Here is a 23,713-nt window from a genome sequence, read left to right on the forward strand (position 1 = left end):
GTTACTTTTTATTACTTATCTTTCTATTCAGCCTCTCTATTATTCACATATTAGTCACACTCAAATCACTCCCTGGTTACTAAGGTAAACTGGGGCCCTAGCAACCAGATTACTGCTGAAATTCCAAACTGGAGAGCTGCGAACCAAAAGTAAAATATTTAAAAAACGACCAATACTAAAAAATGAAGACCAATTGCAAATTGTCTCAGAACAGCATTCTCTACATCATAAAATTTAAAGGTGAACAACCCTTTTAATATGTTAGGCCTGAGGAAGGGCAGCAGAGCCCCAAGCATCTCCCGGCTTTTGGCACAAATAAACCCACTTGCTTTCACTATTTCGGAATGCTGCTGGAACATTCGAACTAAGAACATTTACCCAGTGCAGAGGGGCTCAAAGACTTGCACCCCATGCTCCGAAAAGCAACGCAAAGGGGCAGATTTATAAAAATGCGAGTTTAGTTTAATACCTGTACATACAAACTCACTCATGTTTTATTCATTCCTGTGGGTTTTTGGTAAATACACTTCTAAAAACTCCTTAGGAATGAATAGAATGTGGGTGGGGGTTTTATGTGTTGAACTCACATTCTATAACATATTAAAAGTTAACTTAAAGGTGAACTACACCATTAATAATCAACCTTAAATGGTAATATAAGGGGAGGGGAATTTGTCAAGATTTTATAAGACGGCGGCAGAGAAGGTTCCCAAGGTAGAACTTAGGGAACAAAGACAAAAGGGATCCCCCTAGACTGGCTTTGGTCATTAAATATACTACAGCAAGTTATCAAGTAAGGAGGATTATTAAAAGATATTAGAACATCCTAGAGCAGACTTGTGCCCCACACACCAGCTTTCTGAGGTACTCCTAATCATTGTCAGGCTGGAGTGTCTGGGCCCCCCTGGCTGCCATATCAGCAGCCCCCAAACCCCATCAGGACCCTGCCAGTGAGCTCCTCCACATAGCATACCTGACACTGCAACCCTCCACCCATTATAAGAGGAGTCAGGGGAATCACCTCATTTTTGGGTTTACTTGGAAGGGTTTTCAACCCTATGTAACTATTTTCCAGCACGTATGGGTTAGCAAGGCTCACCTGTTTTTTTTCTTGCTGTCCCTAATGGCCTATCAGCACAATGAAAACCAGAGAGATACACATCCACGCTCTGGACGCAAGATCAATATCACCAAGTTTTATTCTTGCAGTTCAACTTTTGTTATATATTTGCTAAAGCGTCCCTGTAGCCTAGCATATGTTGTCTGTGGCTACACAAACCTACACATCCCTGTACAGGCACACCGGGAGTCAATTCATGTATCAAGTAATAGATAATACAGAACCTCCGAGACGTGCGGGAGATTGAGTGATTTAATTGAAGCAACGGGAAATGAATTGGATTCACCAACTTGGTGCACATTCCCAGGAGATTAATCCGGAAGGCCACTTCTATGTTATTTATATGAACATGGTTTTCCTGTGATTCCAACACTGTTAGAATATGATTGGAATACCCAGACTTCCACATACCAGCACTTCACTATTTTCACCATCACAGCGGGGGGGGGGGTCAGTGAAACTTATAGCTGCAAGTGCATGATAGCTTTTTATTTTTCTATTTATGCCCTCTCCTATTCATCTTCTAGTCTCTCATTTAAGCCACTGCCTAGCTGCTAGGGTACATTGGACCATAGCAACTAGAATGCTGTTACAGGAATACAGTTATGGAAAAAAAAGTTTTTTTCAAAAACCCATCCGTTAATAGAGCTTCTCCAGCAGAATCCTGCATTGTAATCTGTTTATTCCAAAAACAAAACCTCTTTTTATATTCAACTATCTATTTTAAATTTCACATGGGGCTAACCATATTCTTCATTTCCCAGGGTGCCGCACTTTAGTCACACTTTACTGCTGCGCTGCAAGTTGAAGTGATATCCCCCTCCCAGCAGCCGATCAGCAGAACAATGGGAAGGGAGCAAGATAGCAGCTCCCAGTAGGTATCAGAATAGCACTCAATAGTAAGGAATCCAAGTCCGGCTTGGGACTCCTCCAGTTACATGGGAGTAGGAGAAACAATAGGTTAGCTGAAAGCAGTTCTAATGTGTAGCGCTGGCTGAAAGCTCAGACTCAGGCACAATGCACTGAGATGGCGCCTACACACCAACATTACAGCTACAAATACATTTGTTTGTTGGTTGAAGAATAACATTTTAAATGGCAGAGTGAATTATTTCCTATGTAATCAGTGTAATTTAGAAAGAAAAAGTACCCCATAGAAATCATGACAGAAGTGGAGTGACAATGGGACAGTGGGAGGAGAGACATGTACGTATGCAATGGGCATGTAGTTAAGTCCCTATGCTATGCATTATCACAGATGGAATATACACACTGACCTCTTCACACGGAATCTCCTACCAAACCTTCTGTGACATGACTACAAATGGAGGAGGATGGACTTTGGTGGCCAGTGTGCATGAGAACTACATGGCAGGGAAGACACACACAGCCCAGGTACTGAGTGCCCACTCACACATACAGCCCAGGTACTGAGTGCCCACTCACACACACAGCCCAGGTACTGAGTGCCCACTCACACACACAGCCCAGGTACTGAGTGCCAACTCACACACACAGCCCAGGTACGGAGTGCCAACTCACACATACAGCCCAGGTACTGAGTGCCCACTCACACATACAGCCCAGGTACTGAGTGCCCACTCACACATACAGCCCAGGTACTGAGTGCCCACTCACACATACAGCCCAGGTACTGAGTGCCCACTCACACATACAGCCCAGGTACTGAGTGCCCACTCACACATACAGCCCAGGTACTGAGTGCCCACTCACACATACAGCCCAGGTACTGAGTGCCCACTCACACATACAGCCCAGGTACTGAGTGCCCACTCACACATACAGCCCAGGTACTGAGTGCCCACTCACACATACAGCCAAGGTATTGAGTGCCCACTCACACATACAGCCCAGGTACTGAGTGCCCACTCACACATACAGCCCAGGTACTGAGTGCCCACTCACATATACAGCCCAGGTACTGAGTGTCCACTCACACATACAGCCCAGGTACTGAGTGCCCACTCACACATACAGCCCAGGTACTGAGTGCTCACTCATATGTATACACACACAGACCAGGTACTGAGTGCTCACTCATATGTATACACACACACAGCCCAGGTACTGAGTGCTCACTCATGTGTATACACACAGCCCAGGTACTGAGTGCTCACTCATATGTATACACACACACAGCCCAGGTACTGAGTGCTCACTCATATGTATACACACACAGCCCAGGTACTGAGTGCTCACTCATATGTATACACACACACAGCCCAGGTACTGAGTGCTCACTCATATGTATACACACACACAGCCCAGGTACTGAGTGCTCACTCATATGTATACACACACAGCCCAGGTACTGAGTGCTCACTCATGTGTATACACACAGCACCAGTACTGAGTGCTCACTCATATGTATACACACACAGCCCAGGTAGTGAGTGCTCACTCATATGTATACACACACACAGCCCAGGTAGTGAGTGCTCACTCATATGTATACACACACACAGTCCAGGTACTGAGTGCTCACTCATGTGTATACACACAGCGCCAGTACTAAGTGCTCACTCATATGTATACACACACACAGCCCAGGTACTGAGTGCTCACTCATATGTATACACACACACAGCCCAGGTACTGAGTGCCCACTCATATGTATACACACACACAGCCCACGTACTGAGTGCTCACTCATATGTATACACACACACAGCCCAGGTACTGAGTGCTCACTCATATGTATACACACACACAGCCCAGGTACTGAGTGCTCACTCATATGTATACACACACACAGCCCAGGTACTGAGTGCCCACTCATATGTATACACACACACAGCCCAGGTACTGAGTGCTCACTCATATGTATACACACACAGCCCAGGTACTGAGTGCTCACTCATATGTATACACACACACAGCCCAGGTACTGAGTGCTCACTCATATGTATACACACAGCCCAGGTACTGAGTGCCCACTCATATCTATACACACAGCCTAGGTACTGAGTGCCCACTCACATGTACACACTCACACACACGTGTACTGATTGCTCTCACACACACACACACACATACAACCTGCCCACTCAGAACTCTCTGCTTAAGTTCTGTACATGTTTAACTGCACCTTTTCACAGTCTCTCCTGTTACAGAGGGGATCAGAAAGCACAGAGAGAGAAACAGTACAAGCTGCCATGGTGGGGATTTGTATATTGATTTTTCCTTTTTTACTACAGGTCCCTTCCCACCTGGTTCGCTATCTTTCCGACTCTCAGCCTCCCTTCTGCATCCAACGCCCGGACCCCCTGGTGCTGACTGTGCGCAGCCTGGACAGAACCATCAACTTGTACACTAAGGTGCTGGGCATGGAAGCCACAACCTTCAAGGTGCTGATCCCATTACCCAAACTTCCCAGTGTGAGAAGTGAGGTCTCTGTAGTACTTATACCCAGGTGGAGGCAGTGGGAAAGCTCTCTGAGAGTCAGGGCCTTTGGGGGTTTGTGGGAAATGTAGTGCAATAAGAGATGGAGGGCCACAGGTGGGACATGTGCTCATTCAATACGTTGTATTATTTCAGGGAGGCAGGAAGGCTCTGAGCTTTGGGGTGCAAAAGATTAATCTGCATGTGGCTGGGAAAGAATTTGAACCGAAAGCGGCTGTCCCCTCCCCGGGATCAGCTGACCTGTGTCTCATCACCGAGGCGCCACTCAGCACTGTAGCGCAACACCTAAAGGTAAGGCCTAATTATCATTTGTACCTGGGAGAAAGTCAGTACAAAAAAAATCTTCTTGCCGCAGCTAAGGTAGATTCCAGGGGAACACAGGGGAGGGGGTCCTGCCGTAGCTAAGGTTACACCCCAGACAAAAGGCTCCTTGGAACTCTTGGCAGCCACCTTTGTAGCCAGAAAGGGAGCAGCCCCTGTCGTAAAACCAAAACAGGATTTGACTCCTTCTGCCAACCCAAAGGCAGCTTCCAGAGGGGCCAATCATAGCTAATCCCACTGGGCCTATGGGAAGCCACCTAGTGAGCATGCCCAGTTCAGTCTTTTGCATTTACTAGACAGAGCACTGCTCTCACAAGGGGTAACTGTGTGTATTGTGTCACTATGGGGTCTGGCGTTGTGTGCCCTCACAATAGGGGCAATTACATGGGGAGGGCCAGACAGAGCCGGCTGGCTACACACAATACACACCTAGATGAGATTAACCTACACAATGCATCTGCTACAACAGGTAGGAGGGGGGCAGGGGGTACATTTCAGCATAAACAGAAATATCTCTTGGTTTCATCCAATTTATACAGTTTATGTCACACCACGATGTTATGTGGGGGGCCCAAGGATGTTAAATAGGCCCCCTATGCCCCAAACCCTCCCCCGATGGCTGCCTTCTTCTGTTCTTTTAGTGCTTCATTCCTAAGGAGAGATTGTTCAGCGTTATTCATGGAATAGGTGAGTATATAATAATTCTGTCATTTGTTTGTTTTTACTATTTGCATTTATAGTTTTTGTCATTGCGTGTTTTATATATAACGTTCCCTTTGCTGCTAATGTAAAGGTCAACTACAACTATCTAATAATAACGTGTTCTACCATCTCAGCTTGTTTGTCTGTCCCGTAGATTTAAGGTCCCCATACACGAGATCACCAAGCAAGCGGATCTTCACCCGATATCCCCACCTACGGGTGGGCGATATCGGGGAGCGTGTAGGTAAAAAAAAAAAATAATTTAATCGAATTATATTGGCGGCAATGGGGCAGTCGGTTCGGGGACTGCATCAACGAGCCGCTGCGGTCCCCGATCCGACTGAATTTTCTAACCTGGCCGATCGATATCTGGCCAATATCAGGCCAGATATTGGTCGGGCAGGCCTGTCGTTGCTGCCCCTACACGGGCCGATAAGCTGTCGAATCGGTTCAAGGACCAATATTGGCAGCTACAATCGGCCCGTGTATGGGGGCCTTTAGCCCAGTTTAGTGACCTCTGCCCTAATACAAGTCTTTATTATTGGTGGATTTAGTGTTGAATGAATTTGTATGTAGGAAGGCAAGAGAATATTTGTATGAACGGGAGCAGTAGACAGTTATAGTCAATGCATCGTGTGAACTATAATGAGAATGAGCAGTTTCCCTTACCTCGGTGCAGCTGTTGGGCAATGTTCTTCTGCACACCCCTTTCACCCCTGATCTCTCCAATAAAGGGATGCGACAGAAGTTGCCTTGCAGAAGGTCTTCTCGATGGATCTGTCTGCAGGCACTCAGAAATGAAGAAACGGAACTCGTCGCTCCTGGAAAAAAGAAACGGTGGCAAAATTATAGCATATATCATAATTGTTCCTGTTACATAATATCTCATTTCCCAGAGTTCACATGTTTAACAGTCTGTTAATAGAATCAGCACAGCCAAGTGCCCTGTATACCCCATTATCTCTTTAAAGTGCCTCGCTGCCCAATCACAACACAGGCAGATAGGGGCTGTTCGAGACAGCAATAGAGGGTGAGCCCATTACTTACGAACCCTGAATTATTAGGGTACATTTACCTGTGACCAAAATGCTGTCTCTCCGGTTTTGCCAACATCTTAGCCCGGCTTGTATTGGCTGCCAGATACCAGCCCCAAGATCTCAAGCTCAGCACGAGAGTCTGCATTTGTGCATTCAAGAGCTACACATATTACACATCACCTTCACCCTTATTTCAGCCCGGACTGGGACACTTAATAGGCCCTGGCATTTCATATACACAGAGGCCAAAACAGCCCCACACCAGCCCAATAAAAAGTGATTGGCTATGGCATCTTACAGCATTTACCTGCCCTCATTTACCCATTTATCACTTTCCTCATCCTTACTTTACCTCATATCCCAATGCCCCCTCACCATAACTTCTACCTTGCCTATTTCCCTACCTTTCCTGACTCTCTTTCTAATTCACACACCTTATTACACCCGTTCCATGTTCCCGCTCTCCCCCTAACTGCCTATTCCATTTCCCCACCCTCTGCCCCTAACTGCCTATTCCATTTCCCCACCCTCTGCCCCTAACTGCCTATTCCATTTCCCCACCCTCTCCCCCTAACTGCCTATTCCATTTCCCCACCCTCTCCCCCTAACTGCCTATTCCATTTCCCCACCCTCTGCCCCTAACTGCCTATTCCATTTCCCCACCCTCTCCCCCTAACTGCCTATTCCATTTCCCCACCCTATCCACCTCTTTTCTGTTTCCGTTTCCCCACCACCCCCTCACTGCCTTTTCCAATTCTAGTGAAAGGGACTCACCATTTTCCCCATGGTGTTAATGATGGCGCGGGACCGCGTGTTAGCTTCTCAATCAGCTTCTGTTGTGAGAGTTTGCTGAATGCTAGGATGTAAAGATACAACACATAAATATGACGACCGATGAATACAACATTTGGGGTGATTCACTTGAATTCAGATTTTTAAGCTTTGTCGAATCCTGTAAATTCTGTAACTCAATGTGTTTTATTTCTCAACTGACATACAAAAAATGAATTGGGAATCAGGAAATCAATTATTACAATTGTTTGGAAATGGAAGATACACCCCTTATTGGCCTATACAGGAGCTTGCCAGGTTTTAGCGGCCAGTCTCATTACATTTGTTTTCAAATTTTATTAAATAGGTACATTTACAAGTTTGAAAAGTCAAATTCTAAAAAAATTAAAATTCCTGTTCTTTGCCTCAAAAAATGGTGTATTATGGAAACGAAGCAAATTCAAATTTTAGTAAATCGGCCCCTTTGTTTTTAATATTTAATAATATTCTATGTTACAGTGTGACACATAAATGCCCCCTGACCATTCTAATAACAGTTCTACATGCAGTATAGTACAGGTATAGGACCCGTTATCCAGAATGCTCAGGACCAAGGGTATTTCGGATAAGGGGTCTTTCCGTAATTTGGATCTACATACCTTAAAGGAGAAGGAAAGTCTGAAAACAACATAAGCTCCAAATAACAGTCATGATATGATACCTTAGACATTGCCCTAGCTTAGCTGTGCCTTGCTTCCTTAAGCTTGAATCTGCAAAAGTCTGCCAAACAAACACATACCTGGTCTCATCCAGAGAAACTTCCGTTTGCTCTGCAGCACAAAATTCCCGGGGCCAGCGCATGCGCACTGTCCTGCAGAGCTGTTCCTGTGTTTTGGGTTTTTTTTTTTAAGCAGTTGCAGTCGCGCCGAAAATCTTGACCCTTTAGCCCCGCCCACTTTTCCAAATCAACCAATCACGGCGCATATGTATTATTTCTATGACAGTGCTGTCCAAGTCCTGCACAGCCAGGTGACACACACAGATTTTAATGTAATATATATACACAATTTATTTATATTTAGTTTTGGCTGCAGACAACATTGGTGTTCAGTGGTTACCTTGCTGACCGATGCGGCTCTGTCTACGCTGCTCTGCACGTGCGTTTGTTTACATTTTGCAGAGCAGCGTGACGCGCCAGGTCAGCGATTCAGGGGGGAAAAAAACAGTGTGCGCATGTGCAGGGGAAAGGGGAAATGACGGATCGCTTCGAAAATGGCGACGCCAGCTTTTTGAACGGCGTAGAACTTTGAAGTGCAATTTCAGCAGCAGGAGGTCTCACATAGGGAAATCGATGTAGCGGTTTAGGAGGCAGGAGGGGGCTTTATCTAAAGGTGAGAACACCTTCAAAAGCCTTTCCTTCTCCTTTAAGTCTACTAAAATATCAATATAAGATTAATTAAACCCAATTGGATTGTTTTGCCTCCAATAAGGGGTAATTATATCTTAGTTGGGATCAATTACAGGTACTGTTTTATTATTACAGAGAAAAGGGAATCATTTAACCATGAAATAAACCCAATAGGGCTGTTCTGCCCCCAATAAGGGGTAATTATATCTTAGTTGGGATCAATTACAGGTACTGTTTTATTATTACAGAGAAAAGGGAATCATTTAACCATTAAATAAACCCAATAGAACTGTTCTGCCCCCAATAAGGGGTAATTATATCTTAGTTGGGATCAAGTACAGGTACTGTTTTATTATTACAGAGAAAAGGGAATCATTTAACCATTAAATAAACCCAATAGGGCTGTTCTGCCCCCAATAAGGGGTAATTATATCTTAGTTGGGATCAATTACAGGTACTGTTTTATTATTACAGAGAAAAGGGAATCATTTAACCATTAAATAAACCCAATAGGGCTGTTCTGCCCCCAATAAGGGGTAATTATATCTTAGTTGGGATCAATTACAGGTACTGTTTTATTATTACAGAGAAAAGGGAATCATTTAACCATTAAATAAACCCAATAGAACTGTTCTGCCCCCAATAAGGGGTAATTATATCTTAGTTGGGATCAAGTACAGGTACTGTTTTATTATTACAGAGAAAAGGGAATCATTTAACCATTAAATAAACCCAATAAGACTGTTCTGCCCCCAATAAGGGGTAATTATATCTTAGTTGGGATCAAGTACAGGTACTGTTTTATTATTACAGAGAAAAGGGAATCATTTAACCATTAAATAAACCCAATAGGACTGTTCTGCCCCCAATAAGGGGTAATTATATCTTAGTTGGGATCAAATACAGGTACTGTGCTGCCACGCAGCTTTTACTGCCTAGCAGTTGTTATTAAATGTTATTGTTATAATGTTATTTGGTATCATCCATTCACCCCTGCTGTTTCTTGCTAGATAGTTGCTCCCGCCCTCCATTTTGTTGTTGTAACTGCCTTTTGTTGAGTGTGTTATGAAGAGACTGCAGTGTATGTAAGCTGTGTATCTTCATTAGAAATTTACCTATGGAAAAGTCTCTATGTTATACCCTTGCTACCTTGAAGCATAAAGAAGCATTGGAAAACACATCTGGAGTCTTTATTCATTGAGTAAGCTATCTGTTAAGGTGATCATTCAACCTGCTGCACTCATCCTCACAGACTGGGTCTACACAGGGCTTGTGGCAGGTACAACTGATGCTGAGACAGAACAGTAAATTTCTAGAAGAATCCATTGCATGGCTATACTCTGCAGCTTCACAACCGTGAGTAATCATTTGCCTGTGTGAAGAATAAACACCCTAAGACAGGAATCCATCTTCATACTGTGCACTGAGGCCTAGCACTGCCTGTGTGTAACTGCTACACTTACCAGAAGCATTGCACTGCACTAGGAGCCAGCTACCTGCTGAATATTCCCCACAGTATAACCTACTGCTGGTCTGTGCTGTTGCTCAGCCATAAGCACATTCTGAACTGTGCAAGATTACTACCATAAAGTCACAAGGATTCATTATTGTCAAGCTGTTTGGACTGTGAATTCAATATCTGCATTTATTATAAGAACTATATTCTTACCTTACACAAGGTGATTTTGAACTGTGTTTTTCTTTGCCAAGAATCCGGTTTGAGCTAGCTTGCAGCCCCAGCTCTAAGGCCCAGCCTGCTTACAAACAAAGTATCAATACCTACAGAGCTCAGCTTTGCCAGATTTCCAAGACACTGAATTGCAGCACTTGTCATGTCTGACAGAGATTCTACTGAGCCTGCATTTGCTCATGATAAAGCAGACACCTTGCTTCATTCTGCACGTCCAGTTAAGGCCCCTCATCCATCCTTGAAAGCAAGGGAGGCTTATGAAGCAAATAAGGAAGAGACAGCTGATAATCTCATTGCATTATGGGAGAAAACTTTAACATGTATAACAGCTGCTAATGAAACTAGCAACAACACTGAGCAACTGAACTCTGCCCTCTCAAGGGTTAAGAAGGCATTTGAGAATTATAAAAGACTTTCTGAAAAGTACTCTTTCCTTCTGTCACGTTCCAAAATGGAGGGAGCTTCACTAGAATTAAAAGACTTTACTTCTACTGAGCAGCAGAGACATAGCACATATCTTGAAGCAAAGGTACAGATAGAGGGTAGATTAGCACAGCTTCATGAGACTACATCCTGTATATCCGCTTCTTCCAGACACTCAGGAAAATCATCTAGATCTGCCTGCTCACATCATAAATCCTCTTCTAAGTCATTGCGGTCCTGCTCTGTAAGGTCATCACTGAGCGACCAAATACTCAAAGCTCGCCAAAAGGCTGCAGTAGCCCAGGTTCAAGCCACCTGTTCTGAAAGAGAAGCAGCCTTCAAGGCAGAGGCTAAGCTTAAGGAAGCCGAAGCACAGGCAGAAGCTAAACGCATTCAAGCAAGAATACAAGCAGAAACAGAGGCTCATCTAGAAATCCTTCAAAAGAAAAGAGAAAAGGAAGTAGCCTTAGCGGAATTATTTGTCTTGGAACAAGCCCTATTGGAAGAAGAAGGAGCGTCTTGTCCTAGCTTGGTCGCCTGTCAAGACCCTGTTGAAAGGACACTACAATTTCTCTTGACCCAGAACCATAATGATACAGTCCTGCCTACGATTGTAGATCCATCTCATAATCCTCTAGCAAGTCAGCATGCACCTCCAAACACAGACACTCCACTACTACCGCATGCCACAAAATCAAGTGTACCAACCTATCCAGTTCATGTGCCACCACAACCCCTTGTGAGTAGAGATTACAAGGGCACAGCAGAAGACTTCAGAGTGAACTCTATGCCTCCTGCAATACAGCTCTCTTCGATTTCAAATGCACAAGGACCTTCAGACGCCAGACCCTTGCCTGGACTGAACCCACCTGCAATACCTTTCCCTCCACCTATTGGCCAGCATCGGATACCAACCTTGATCCAAGATGGTGCACCATCAGTACTTCCTGTGGGTGTAAAAACCGAAAGCACCGACATTGCAGAGTTCAGCAAGTATATGATCCGGCGAGAGTTGATTGCTACCGGACTGTCTAGATTTGATGACCGCCCAGAGAACTATAGGAGTTGGAGATCTACGTTTAAGACAGTAACCAAGAACTTGGATATTGAACCCCAAGCAGAACTTGACTTGCTAATAAAGTGGTTGGGGAGTCAATCTTCAGAACAAGTAAAGAGACTCAAATCTGTCTACATTCATAACTTTGAAGCAGGCCTTGATGCTGCCTGGGAACGTTTGGAACAAGACTATGGGAGCCCAGAAGTCATTGAATCTGCCTTATTCCAGAGACTAAAAGACTTTCCTAAGATCTCTGTTAAGGACAATCATAAGCTTAGAGACTTAGGTGACCTTCTTCTTGAACTTGAAATTGCTAAGTCAGATCCTAGTTTGCCAGGTCTTAGCTATTTAGACACTGCTCAGGGTGTAAATCCTATTGTAGCAAAGCTGCCTAATTATCTCCAGGGGAAGTGGACTAGCGTAGGATCAAAGTATAAATATGAACACCATGTCTCTTTCCCACCCTTTTCTTACTTTGCAGAGTTTGTGAGGAAGATCGCAAGATCCATGAATGACCCAAGCTTCTTGTATCCAGATACAACCATCCTTCCTTCAACTACTTCAAAGGGTATTGCCACCAGCAGTAAATTCAAGGACTTAAGACATCCTATTGCTGTGAGAAAGACTGCAATTGCATCCAATGTCTTGGCTACAGATACTAAACTACAAGATACCAAGGCAAGCAATCGTGATCAACAGTGTCCCATTCATGATGCACCACATTCTCTCTCCATATGTCGTGCATTCAGGGGCAAGCCTATCGAAGAACGCATGACATACCTCAAGGAGCATAATATCTGTTTCAAGTGTTGCACATCCTCCGATCATTTAGCTAGAGACTGTAAGAACGCCGTCAGATGTTCCCTGTGTAACAGTGCCAGGCATGTGGACGCTCTTCATTCAGACTCATTCAAAGGGAAACCTTTGCCTGGTAGCAACCCCAAGACTACATCAGATGATGGCGGGGAGAGAACTGAGCAAAATGCCAATGTTGTAACCACAAGATGTACAGAGGTGTGTGGAGAAGGGCTTCATAGCAAGTCTTGCAGCAAGATATGTCTCGTTAGGGTTTTCCCTGAAGGATGCCCACAAAATGCCATAAAAATGTATGCTATACTCGACGATCAGAGCAATCGCTCATTAGCCAGTACAGAATTCTTTGACTTATTCAAGATTCATGGAGAGACCTGGTCCTACACCTTGCAGACATGTGCAGGACAAGTCAGCACTTCTGGAAGAAGAGCCCATGGCTTCATACTGGCATCAGAATATGAGAACATAGAGTTTCCTCTACCAACGCTAATCGAATGTGATCAGCTACCGAATAACAGAGAAGAGATCCCCACTCCTGAGGTTGCACGTCATCACCCTCATTTGAATTACATTGCTGATTACATTCCATCACTTAACAAGGACGCGAAGATCATGATTCTTCTAGGGAGAGACATTCCCAGAGTTCATAAAATAAGAGAGTTATGTAATGGTCCAGACGATGCTCCTCATGCCCAGAAACTCGATCTTGGATGGGTGATAATAGGAGAAGCCTGTCTAGATCGAGCATACAAGCACTTGGATGTAGCTTCCTACAAAACCAATGTGGAGAGATCAGAACGTACCTATCGGTCGATGAAAGGCCCATGTGAAGGAAAGACTTGATTTGAAGTCTGAAGCTCCATGTCAAGCATTCCAAGGTATTGCCTGCAAGTTCACTTCTCACATGGACCTTGGTGAGTCGGTGTACCAGACTACTTGTGATGACAACAAGATTGCCCCTTCAGTCGAAGACAGGGAATTCATCAAGATTATGAATGAAGAGTTTGTCAAGGACAACTCCAACAGTTGGGTAGCTCCATTACCCTTCCGGTTACCAAGGCTTACTCTCCCTAACAATCGAGAACAAGCTTTAGCCAGATTTGCTGCACTTAAGAGAACCCTCCGCAGCAAGCCTGAGATGCAAGAGTACTTTCTAGCATTCATGCGGAAGATTTTAGATAACCATCATGCTGAGCCAGCACCAGAAGGTGAAGAACGCTGGTACCTTCCATCCTTTGGAGTTTACCATCCTCGCAAAAAGTGGCAAACCCAGAAGACCAACTTAAAGGAAGGGGACTTGGTTCTGTTAAAAGACCAGCAAACTCATCGGATCCAGTGGCCAGTTGGACTAATCACAAAGGCCATTTCCAGTGATGATGAGAAGGTCCGAAGTGTGGAAGTCAAGATCGTTAAGGATGGGGACTCAAAAACCTTCCTCAGACCAGTCACTGACACTGTCTTAATTATGCCTACTTCTAAAAGTTCTGATCTAGTCTAATCTCAGGGAGCCACTCAAACTCTCTAATATAGCTAGCTGATAGATTTGAGAAGGCTAGATAGCATTTTACTGCATGCAATGTTAATAGTATGTTAAAGGAAAATATTGTGTAGTGGTATCTCACGATACCAGGCGGGGAGTGTGCTGCCACGCAGCTTTTACTGCCTAGCAGTTGTTATTAAATGTTATTGTTATAATGTTATTTGGTATCATCCATTCACCCCTGCTGTTTCTTGCTAGATAGTTGCTCCCGCCCTCCATTTTGTTGTTGTAACTGCCTTTTGTTGAGTGTGTTATGAAGAGACTGCAGTGTATGTAAGCTGTGTATCTTCATTAGAAATTTACCTATGGAAAATGTCACACAACGTATGACGTATGAGCCGCTAGCACAATCAGGGAAATACCACACGTTCCACAGGGGTTGTTTCACAGGGGTTTATTACAACCAAACGTAGATAAACAGGGAAAGGGCAATACGCATGGAAGGTCCACAAGTCCCAATCACATCAATCCTCCTACAGGGAGTCTTCAGGGCAACCCCCCTCTGCACAGTCTCCAGGGAACAAAGGCCGAGTCTCCCAGCCCAACCCCCAATACACAAAGGTGTCCCACCCAGACAGTCACAATTACCTGGGTAGCCTCCCCAGGCAGTTCCAATGGGAATAAACAAAGTTCCTTTTTGGGTAGTTCCACAGAAACACACTACCTTGGTTCCAGGGGCAAACAGTCCTTCCACAGGGGTTAGGGTAATCCAGTTGGAGGGAATCTTCCTGCCTGAGCTAGGATGGATCCCAAGGAACCTCAGTGGAGGGTGTCCTGCCGTAGCGAGGTTACACCCAGATCAACAAAAAGCTCCCTCTCCACCCACAACCTCTGGGTTTTCTACCCTGCTGCTGGTACCTCCCCTCTTTTCCACACCCCCTAGGATTGATTGGTTAGGAGGCTGACCCTGCTTCTGCTTAACCCAACCCTAGCAGCTCCAATTGGCAGGGTCCCCTGCAGCATCATTAGGGGAGGGGTTTAACCTAGGAGGGACATGCCCAGCTCCTCTGGAGGGGACTTCTGGGAGCTTCTTTGTTTAAAACCCTTTCGGCGGGAAAACAGAACAATGGGCTGCCACCATCTTGGCTAGATCATGCACTGGCTAAACATGGGGCCAGTATAAGGGTTTTTTGGTCACACTTCTCCCCCCTGGCGCAGGTGGTTTCCCTGGGGCTCCCCTTTATTAGGGAGGCCCTCAGGAACCACCGCTGGTCGGTTAGTCCTCCTGGCGTGAGAGTCCATCTGCATTGTGATGCTCTTTTCCCTTTCGGTGTTGAATGGTGAAGTTATACTGTTGAAGCAGGAGGCTCCATCTTAGAAGTTTCCCATTGTCTCCTGAGACCCTCTGTAACCAACTGAGGGGGTTGTGATCTGTCACAACAGTGAATTCTCTGCCATACAGATAGGGCTGCAGTTTTTGTAAAGCCCATACAATTGCCAGGCACTCCTTTTCAATGGTGGCATAGGCAGCCTCTCGGGGTAACAGTTTCCTGCTCAGGTAGGCAACGGGGTGCTCCTCACCATAGGTATTAACTTGGGAAAGTACTGCTCCAAGGCCAAAATTGGAAGCATCAGTCTGCAAAATGAAGCGCCGGGAGAAATCTGGGGCCGCCAGCACAGGGGAACTAGCCAGAGCTTGCTTTAGAGCGTTCATGGCTGACTCACATTCTGGGGTCCACACAATGGTTCGAGAACGTTGGCGACTTGTCAGATCTGTCAAGGGTTTGGCAACAGTACTATAGTTAGGGATAAATTTCCGATAATAACCTGAAGTTCCTAAGAAGGCTAATACCTGTTTTTGAGTTTTGGGTATAGGCCACTGACAAATTGCCTCAACTTTAGCAGGATCAGGGCGAAGCTGTCCACCCCCAACTCTATGTCCCAAGTATTGTACCTCGGCCATGGCTAAGTGGCACTTTTCTGGCTTAAGGGTAAGCCCAGCATCCTGAATTTGAGCAAAAACTCGCTGGAGGTGCTGGAGATGCTCCTCCCAAGTCTGGCTAAAGACAGCTATGTCATCCAGATAGGCCTGAGCAAAGTCCTGCATTCCCTCCAGCAGCCTGTTCACCAGGCGTTGGAAAGTTGCGGGCGCGTTTCTCATACCAAAGGGCATTACCGTAAATTGATATAAACCAAAGGGGGTGAGGAAGGCTGACTTTTCCTGGGCACTAGGGGCAAGGGGAATCTGCCAGTAACCGCGGCTGAGATCAAGGGTAGTCAAATATTTTGCATTTCCCAGCCGGTCTAAGAGCTCATCTACCCTGGGCATTGGGTAAGCATCAGTGGTGGTCACATCATTAAGTCGTCTATAGTCCACACAGAATCGGGTACTACCATCTTTCTTGGGCACCAGCACCACAGGTGAAGCCCATGGGCTATGGGAATATCTTGTTTGTGCCCCCCAGCCAGAACAATGCGGGCAGTTTTGCCAGGAATCACTGCATCTGCAGAGACAATATGGGGCTCCACTAGGGTAATAAATGATCCTGAGTCTAAGAACCCCTCCACCTGCCTACCATTGATCCTGACAGGAAGTACATGTTTTCTGGGCTGTCCACTGTTGTCCCAGCCCATCCCCAAGACAACATATTCCTCTATTACATCCTCTCTTGGCCTGGGAGGGGCAACCGCTGGGTCTGTGGTAAGCTGCCGTACTGTCTGGATAACCTGCTGACGAATATTGGGTCCTGGTGAAGAGACAGCAGCGACCTGCCGAGGTGCAGAGAGCCTCCCTGTGGGCCCTGGCGGGGCAGGACGTAGATTTAAAGGGCAGGCTGGAGATAAATGGGCCAGAGATCCACAACGGAAACAGGTCCGGGGTGTGGCTGCGCGAGTAGGTGCTGAGAGGGTGCGATTAGGTAAATGGTTTAACCGCGGAGGCTGGGGGCGGTCCAGACCACGGGTGTTGACCATAGTACCTGAAGCAAGGGTAAGGGGGCGGGCCTGGGAGCGGTTCTCAATATACTCATCCGCTAGCTGGGTGGCCTCATCTAGGGTGCCTGGCTTGCGGTCACTTACCCACTCCCGTACCTCAGTGGGGCATCGTTCAAGGAATTGTTCCTTAAGGATAAGCTGGCATAAGTCTTCCAGAGTGTGGGTCTTGTTGCCGCGTATCCAGTGGCGAAATGCCCTTTGTAGTTTCCCACCAAAGTTCTGGTAGGTATCTTGAGGGATTTTAACCAGGCTACGGAATGTTCTCCGGTAGGAATCCGGCGTAATGGAATAGCTGGCTAAAAGTATCCGCCGTACTTCCCCATAATTCGCCCTCTGAGGATATGGGATTTCCTGATAAACTTCATTAGCTTTGCCTGTGAGCTTACCCGCCAGGATAAGCACCCACTCCTCCTGAGGGACTCGGTGGTCCTCACACAAACCTTCAAAGGAGCGAAGGAAACCGTCTATGCTCTGCTTAGATTCATCAAATGTGGGGAAAGCAGCATGAGTCAATTTCACCACTCGCCGCTGAGCATTGGGTGACCCCACAGCAGGCCCAGAGCTCAAGGGCCCAGGCTGATTGGCCTGCAAAGTTAGGCGCCATACCTCTAGCCGTTCTGCTGGGGACAGGCCTGGGCCAATAGCAGCTAAGTGTTTATGGAACATAGTGAGAGTGCTGTCCTCACCTCCCTCCGCTGCATCTTGATGCAAGTTACACATCTCTTCTCCCCCCTCAGGAGTCTCCGGGTCCCCCTGGGTGTCGCCTTCTTGGGTAGGCTGAGCATGGGGAGTGAGTAGCTTCATCAGCTCGTGTCTCCGCTTCCCCTCTGGGTCAATACCCCACCGGTGGCAGAGCCGTTGCAGCGTGGGTAGCCGGAGCTCGGAGAGCTCATGAGCTGTAAGGTCCAAGTAGTTCCCTGATGTGCTAGCATCCATATCCCACCGCTGCCACCAGAAATGTCACACAACGTATGACGTATGAGCCGCTAGCACAATCAGGGAAATACCACACGTTCCACAGGGGTTGTTTCACAGGGGTTTATTACAACCAAACGTAGATAAACAGGGAAAGGGCAATACGCATGGAAGGTCCACAAGTCCCAATCACATCAATCCTCCTACAGGGAGTCTTCAGGGCAACCCCCCTCTGCACAGTCTCCAGGGAACAAAGGCCGAGTCTCCCAGCCCAACCCCCAATACACAAAGGTGTCCCACCCAGACAGTCACAATTACCTGGGTAGCCTCCCCAGGCAGTTCCAATGGGAATAAACAAAGTTCCTTTTTGGGTAGTTCCACAGAAACACACTACCTTGGTTCCAGGGGCAAACAGTCCTTCCACAGGGGTTAGGGTAATCCAGTTGGAGGGAATCTTCCTGCCTGAGCTAGGATGGATCCCAAGGAACCTCAGTGGAGGGTGTCCTGCCGTAGCGAGGTTACACCCAGATCAACAAAAAGCTCCCTCTCCACCCACAACCTCTGGGTTTTCTACCCTGCTGCTGGTACCTCCCCTCTTTTCCACACCCCCTAGGATTGATTGGTTAGGAGGCTGACCCTGCTTCTGCTTAACCCAACCCTAGCAGCTCCAATTGGCAGGGTCCCCTGCAGCATCATTAGGGGAGGGGTTTAACCTAGGAGGGACATGCCCAGCTCCTCTGGAGGGGACTTCTGGGAGCTTCTTTGTTTAAAACCCTTTCGGCGGGAAAACAGAACAATGGGCTGCCACCATCTTGGCTAGATCATGCACTGGCTAAACATGGGGCCAGTATAAGGGTTTTTTGGTCACAGAAAAGTCTCTATGTTATACCCTTGCTACAACTGATGCTGAGACAGAACAGGTACTGTTTTATTATTACAGAGAAAAGGGAATCATTTAACCATTAAATAAACCCAATAGGGCTGTTCTACCCCAATAAGGGGTAATTATATCTTAGTTGGGATCAAGTACAGGTACTGTTTTATTACTACAGAAAAAAGGAAACCAGTTTTGTAATTCAGATAATGGGTTTCCGGATAAGGGATCCCATACCTCTATACACACGCACACACTAGGGTTTACTTACAGAGATCTCCCTCCGCCATTTCAATGGCAGCAATGCCGAGTGACCAGATGTCAGCCTGGATATTAAAATATGGGGAAAAGACAGTTATTAGAGAAGAATATACACAGAGTACATGGACATAATTCCAGTTGCAGATGATTCAGATACTTCTGATCCCTATCCACCCACACCCTGATAGTGATTCTATGTAGGATGCACAATAACAAATCCATTAGAAGCCTATAATCAAGTAGTGAAGTGCTGTGACTTTTATGTCCCCAAACTGAGAGTCGTGTGTGTTACATGGAGTGTAACCTCCCCATAAAGCATAAGCAGTCAGATGAAGTTGGTTACTAATATTCTTGTGTCCTCAGGGCCGGACTGGGCCGCTGGGATACCGAAAAAAATCCCGGTGGGCCCCGGCGGCCCAGATCCGACCCTTGCCGGGTGCTCCCCTTGCCCGACCGTTCCTCCCCTGATGCGTTAAATTTACGCGCTCGGCAAGGACGTCGGATGGGGGCTAGGGGGGGTTAGGGTGACCCCTGTGGGGGGATTAGGGGGGCCCCTGCGGGGGAGGTTAGGGGACGCAGCCGGAAGGGGCACCTGCAGGACCTTCACCCCCCCCAGTCCGACCCTGTGTGTCCTGCACCTAAAATGCATTTCACTCTCTCATTTCAGATTCTCGTATCACAGAAACCACATTACAGCTCTGCATTCTCTGTTATTCTCTGTTATGAAGTAAAGTGAGTGGAACATTCCATGCAGTTCACCGCGTGTAAGCGACATACATTTTATATATCGGAGACATTAACTCTACAGTAAACTAAAAAGAGAGGGAAGACATCGCAATACCTTATGGTCATACTCAAGCTGCGTGTTGCTAAAATTAGCCAGTACTTCTGGGGCCGAGTATGTTATAGTCCCAGAAGTACTGCTGCTCTTTCCTCCAAATGTGGCGAAGCCAAATTCGCCTGAAATTGTATGAGAAAAGCAGGGATGTTAATGTTCATTTAGACATGCTAGCCACCAATAAACACCATGGAGAAAAAAATATCATTGTGTTCAGATTCCAATCGTCACTTACCAATCTTCACCTCTCCGAAGGAGGTGATTAAGATGTTTCCGGGCTTAATGTCATGGTGGATGACATTCTTTTTCTGCAGGTGGAAAAGGCCCTGAGAAATGAAGAAAGCAAAAGCAAGTATATAAATATTTTTATACTCTTTGATTAATTAGAAATATGCAGCGTAGCACCAAGGAGTTTAACGTGTGACCTACCGTTATTATTTGTTTGCAAATGTAGGAGATCCACCTTTCTCCTAAGGTCTTTCTGGTGCCAATGAGGTCTTGTAGCGTGGCACCAGTGATGAACTCAGTAGCAATCTAGGAAACAAATAAAGAATATTTGGTCAACTATTTTATTTGCCTAAAAATGTATCGGGAACTCGAGGAAGAGGCTTTGTGGCTTTAAGTCTTGGTGTGACTGCAATATCAGCCGCAACAGTTACTTACCAAACTGGATCATGTTTGCAGCCAAAATGCGTATTAGATCAGTTAAAATTGGCATGTTTGCTACATAAATGTGTAACCTCTCCAAATAAACACTTCCTTACCCATAGTCCTTCAGGGAGTGATGGTGTCCGTGGGGCCTGATGGTAATAAGCCCCATAGAAATCCACGATGTTTTCATGGCCAGACACCATTTCAAGGACATCAAGTTCTGTTTGGATTCCTTTTTGCTTCTAGTATCAAAAAAAAGAAACAAGGTAAATAAAATGGATACAATAACAATTTCAAATACCCCAACCTAACTTGATGTTATGAAAAATGACAGCTTTGTAATATCCCTACATGAGTATTGTATAATATGACAGAGACTCCTTTAGTTCTTTAATATCAAACTGTACAGGTATAGGACCCATTATCCAGAATGCTCGGGGCCAAGGGTATTCCAGATAAGGGGTCTTATCTCCATACCTTAGGCCTACTAAAAAATGTATAAAACGTTAATTAAACCCAATAGAATTGTTTTGCATCCAATAAGGATTATTTATATCTTAGTTGGGATCAAGTACAGGTACTGTTTTATTATTACAGAGAAAAGGGAATCATTTAACCATGAAATAAACCCAATAGGGCTGTTCTGCCCAAACAAGGGGTAATTATATCTTAGTTGGGATCAAGTACAGGTACTTAATCAGTTTTAAAATTCTGAATTATTTGATTAAAATGGAGTCTATGGGAGACAGGCTTTCCGTAATTCAGAGCTTTCTGGATAACAGGTTTCCGGATAAGGGATCCCATACCTGTATTTGTTATTTTACAGTAACATAGTTATTAGGGACCAGGGTATTTCACTGACTGTATTTGGTTAACAAGTTCTCTTTCTACCGTTAACCATAATGTAGGTATAACAAAAGGCTAATTAGTATCTAATTACACTAATCAGTAATCATAAAGACACATTACCTCTTGATCTTTTATGATTACAATGGCGACCTCCACTCGTCTGCTTCGGTGCCATCCCTGTAACAAAAGTAGGAAAAGAAACTCAGCGATCATTGCTAACAAAACAGTATGGGAAAGCAAATAGATATACAGAAGCATGTAAATATTATTATTATTATTAACATTTATTTATAAAGCGCCAACATATCCCGCAGCGCTGTACAATAAGTGGGTTACATACATTGGACATACAGAGTAACATATAAAGCAACCAATAACCGATACAAGAGGTGAAGAGAGCCCTGCCCAAAAGAGCTTACAATCTACAAATATAAATATGGAAAGGTTTATTGGCTGAAGCACAAGAAAACCACAGAAAGGACAATACTCTAGAGGGCACAACCAATGGACAGAATTACATAATAATAACCCAAAAGCACACACACATACAGTTTAACACAGAATAAAATATCTTACATTGTAAATCACTCCGTTGGGGTCCTCTCCAATTTGTTCCCCCAATTTGAAATATCTCCCGGGCTCCTGAAAAAAATAACATTGAAAATGTGATAAACTAATATTAAGCAGTTGGACAAATAACCTTTCTAACATGTGAGAAGCACAGAAGGTGTAAGAGGAAACAGAGGGTAGAAATACAGTTTTACAGCTACTTACTGGGTATTTCTTAGCGAGTGAGATGGTGTTATTCCCCTGAGGAAGAGAAAAGGGATTTAATCAGAGCAACTCATTTTGTAGAACTGCTAACATTATATTTTGTACAGCAAGGAAAGGATTCATTTACTAAGTGGTGCCAGTATGTTAGTTAAAGTCATTTGGCTCATACATAGAATGTTTATAATGAACTGGCAGATACATCTTGGTTAAAACAGAGAACATTTGCCCCTTTACAACTTTAGTTTAAGGAACAGGCCTTGTGCTGAACTATACTTTGCTTATAGTTTGAGCCCTCCTTATAAAAAAAATCCTTCTCTCCCACAAAAGGGGAAATCTATTTAAATATAAATCGATGAAAAGGTTGAATTAGATCTTTTTGTTTAAACCTCATTGAGACCCACCTCGTTGGTCGGAGGTTCCACTCGCTTTCTTCGGGAGATCTTGGGCTGGCAGGTGGTAGTGCCAGATTCCTGGGAAAGAAAATGCGTTGTTATATAAACTGATCTTAAAGTAGAACTGCAACACCCAAATGTATATGTTTGTGCCCATAAATAAGGGGAGATAGAGCTTTGGAGCGGGCTTGATGGTTGTTATGTTTTGCAGTGTCCTTTCTTTTATACCCCTCATTGCTCTGATTGCAGGAGTTTGTATAGTGAAGCCTGCCTGGATCTTGGCTTTAGTGTGTATGTTCTAGAAGGGCAATGGGAGATGTGGAAGGTCTGAGAGGATGTAACGGAGGCAAAAAGTGGTGCCCAACCCACCCCACTGAGCCCTTGTGCATTTGACCTGCAGGTAAGAGCGGGATGGGGCCTACATAAGAGTTTGCATGATGTGGTTGGATGGGGGCCTGCTCAGAGCCAAAATAGGTTTAAAATGATTTAATGCTATATTGAGAGAAAAAATATTAAATTAAGCTCAAACCTAAACTATAGAAAAAAAAATGAAGCTCAAACCTCCTTAAGGTCTTGCTCATCCTCCTTGCTCAGATCCATAACTGAGCCCTCGTCCTGGCTGGTGTTGGTGCCAGTCTCTATAGGTGACGCCTGTGAAATATAAATACAATTTCTCAACCATCTAAGTGAGAGCTTAAAAGTGTCATTAACATGTTATATTAGACCTATTAGGCATCCTTTTACATCCTTTTCTGCTTACCTGGTAGTGGCAGGGGCTGGTGTCAGCGCTCACCTCCACTATCAGGTCTTCCTCCTGGTTAAGTCAGAAAAAAAGATTTAAAAAATAATTTCATGACTCCAATAAAAACTGAGCCCTTTTAAACACATTGCCTAACGCAATGGTTCTGGGTTCAGACCAG

At 45.1% G+C, this 23,713-nt stretch overlaps 2 protein-coding genes across 4 annotated transcripts; one reads left to right on the forward strand and one right to left on the reverse strand.

Annotated features, from left to right (window-relative positions):
- The first annotated feature begins 4,277 nt into the window (after positions 1–4,277).
- On the forward strand, positions 4,278–5,448 carry LOC116411718 (glyoxalase domain-containing protein 5-like). Its single transcript, XM_031904535.1, has 3 exons — positions 4,278–4,488; positions 4,679–4,891; positions 5,404–5,448. The coding sequence occupies exons 1-3, from the start codon at positions 4,297–4,299 to the stop codon at positions 5,446–5,448; spliced, it is 450 nt and encodes a 149-aa protein (XP_031760395.1). The 5' UTR covers positions 4,278–4,296.
- LOC101732101 (traf2 and NCK-interacting protein kinase) lies at positions 5,306–23,626 on the reverse strand. 3 transcript variants are annotated; one of them, XM_031895311.1, is made up of 14 exons: positions 23,554–23,625; positions 23,355–23,444; positions 22,803–22,871; positions 22,402–22,437; positions 22,204–22,269; positions 21,748–21,804; positions 20,892–21,020; positions 20,557–20,661; positions 20,363–20,453; positions 20,131–20,249; positions 19,300–19,354; positions 7,378–7,459; positions 6,236–6,387; positions 5,306–5,515 (listed from the first exon to the last, which is right to left on the reverse strand). In XM_031895311.1, the coding sequence occupies exons 2-14, from the start codon at positions 23,391–23,393 to the stop codon at positions 5,502–5,504; spliced, it is 1,014 nt and encodes a 337-aa protein (XP_031751171.1). In that variant the 5' UTR covers positions 23,394–23,444; positions 23,554–23,625; the 3' UTR covers positions 5,306–5,501. The 3 variants fall into 3 exon arrangements, with proteins under 3 accessions (XP_031751171.1, XP_031751169.1, XP_031751170.1); XM_031895309.1 differs by lacking the exon at positions 5,306–5,515 and having other exon boundaries at positions 6,033–6,387; positions 23,554–23,626; XM_031895310.1 differs by lacking the exons at positions 5,306–5,515; positions 23,554–23,625 and having other exon boundaries at positions 6,033–6,387; positions 23,355–23,531.
- Positions 23,627–23,713: the final 87 nt, after the last annotated feature.

Source organism: Xenopus tropicalis, chromosome 1 (assembly GCF_000004195.4).
Source record: "Xenopus tropicalis strain Nigerian chromosome 1, UCB_Xtro_10.0, whole genome shotgun sequence".
NCBI lineage: Eukaryota > Metazoa > Chordata > Amphibia > Anura > Pipidae > Xenopus > Xenopus tropicalis.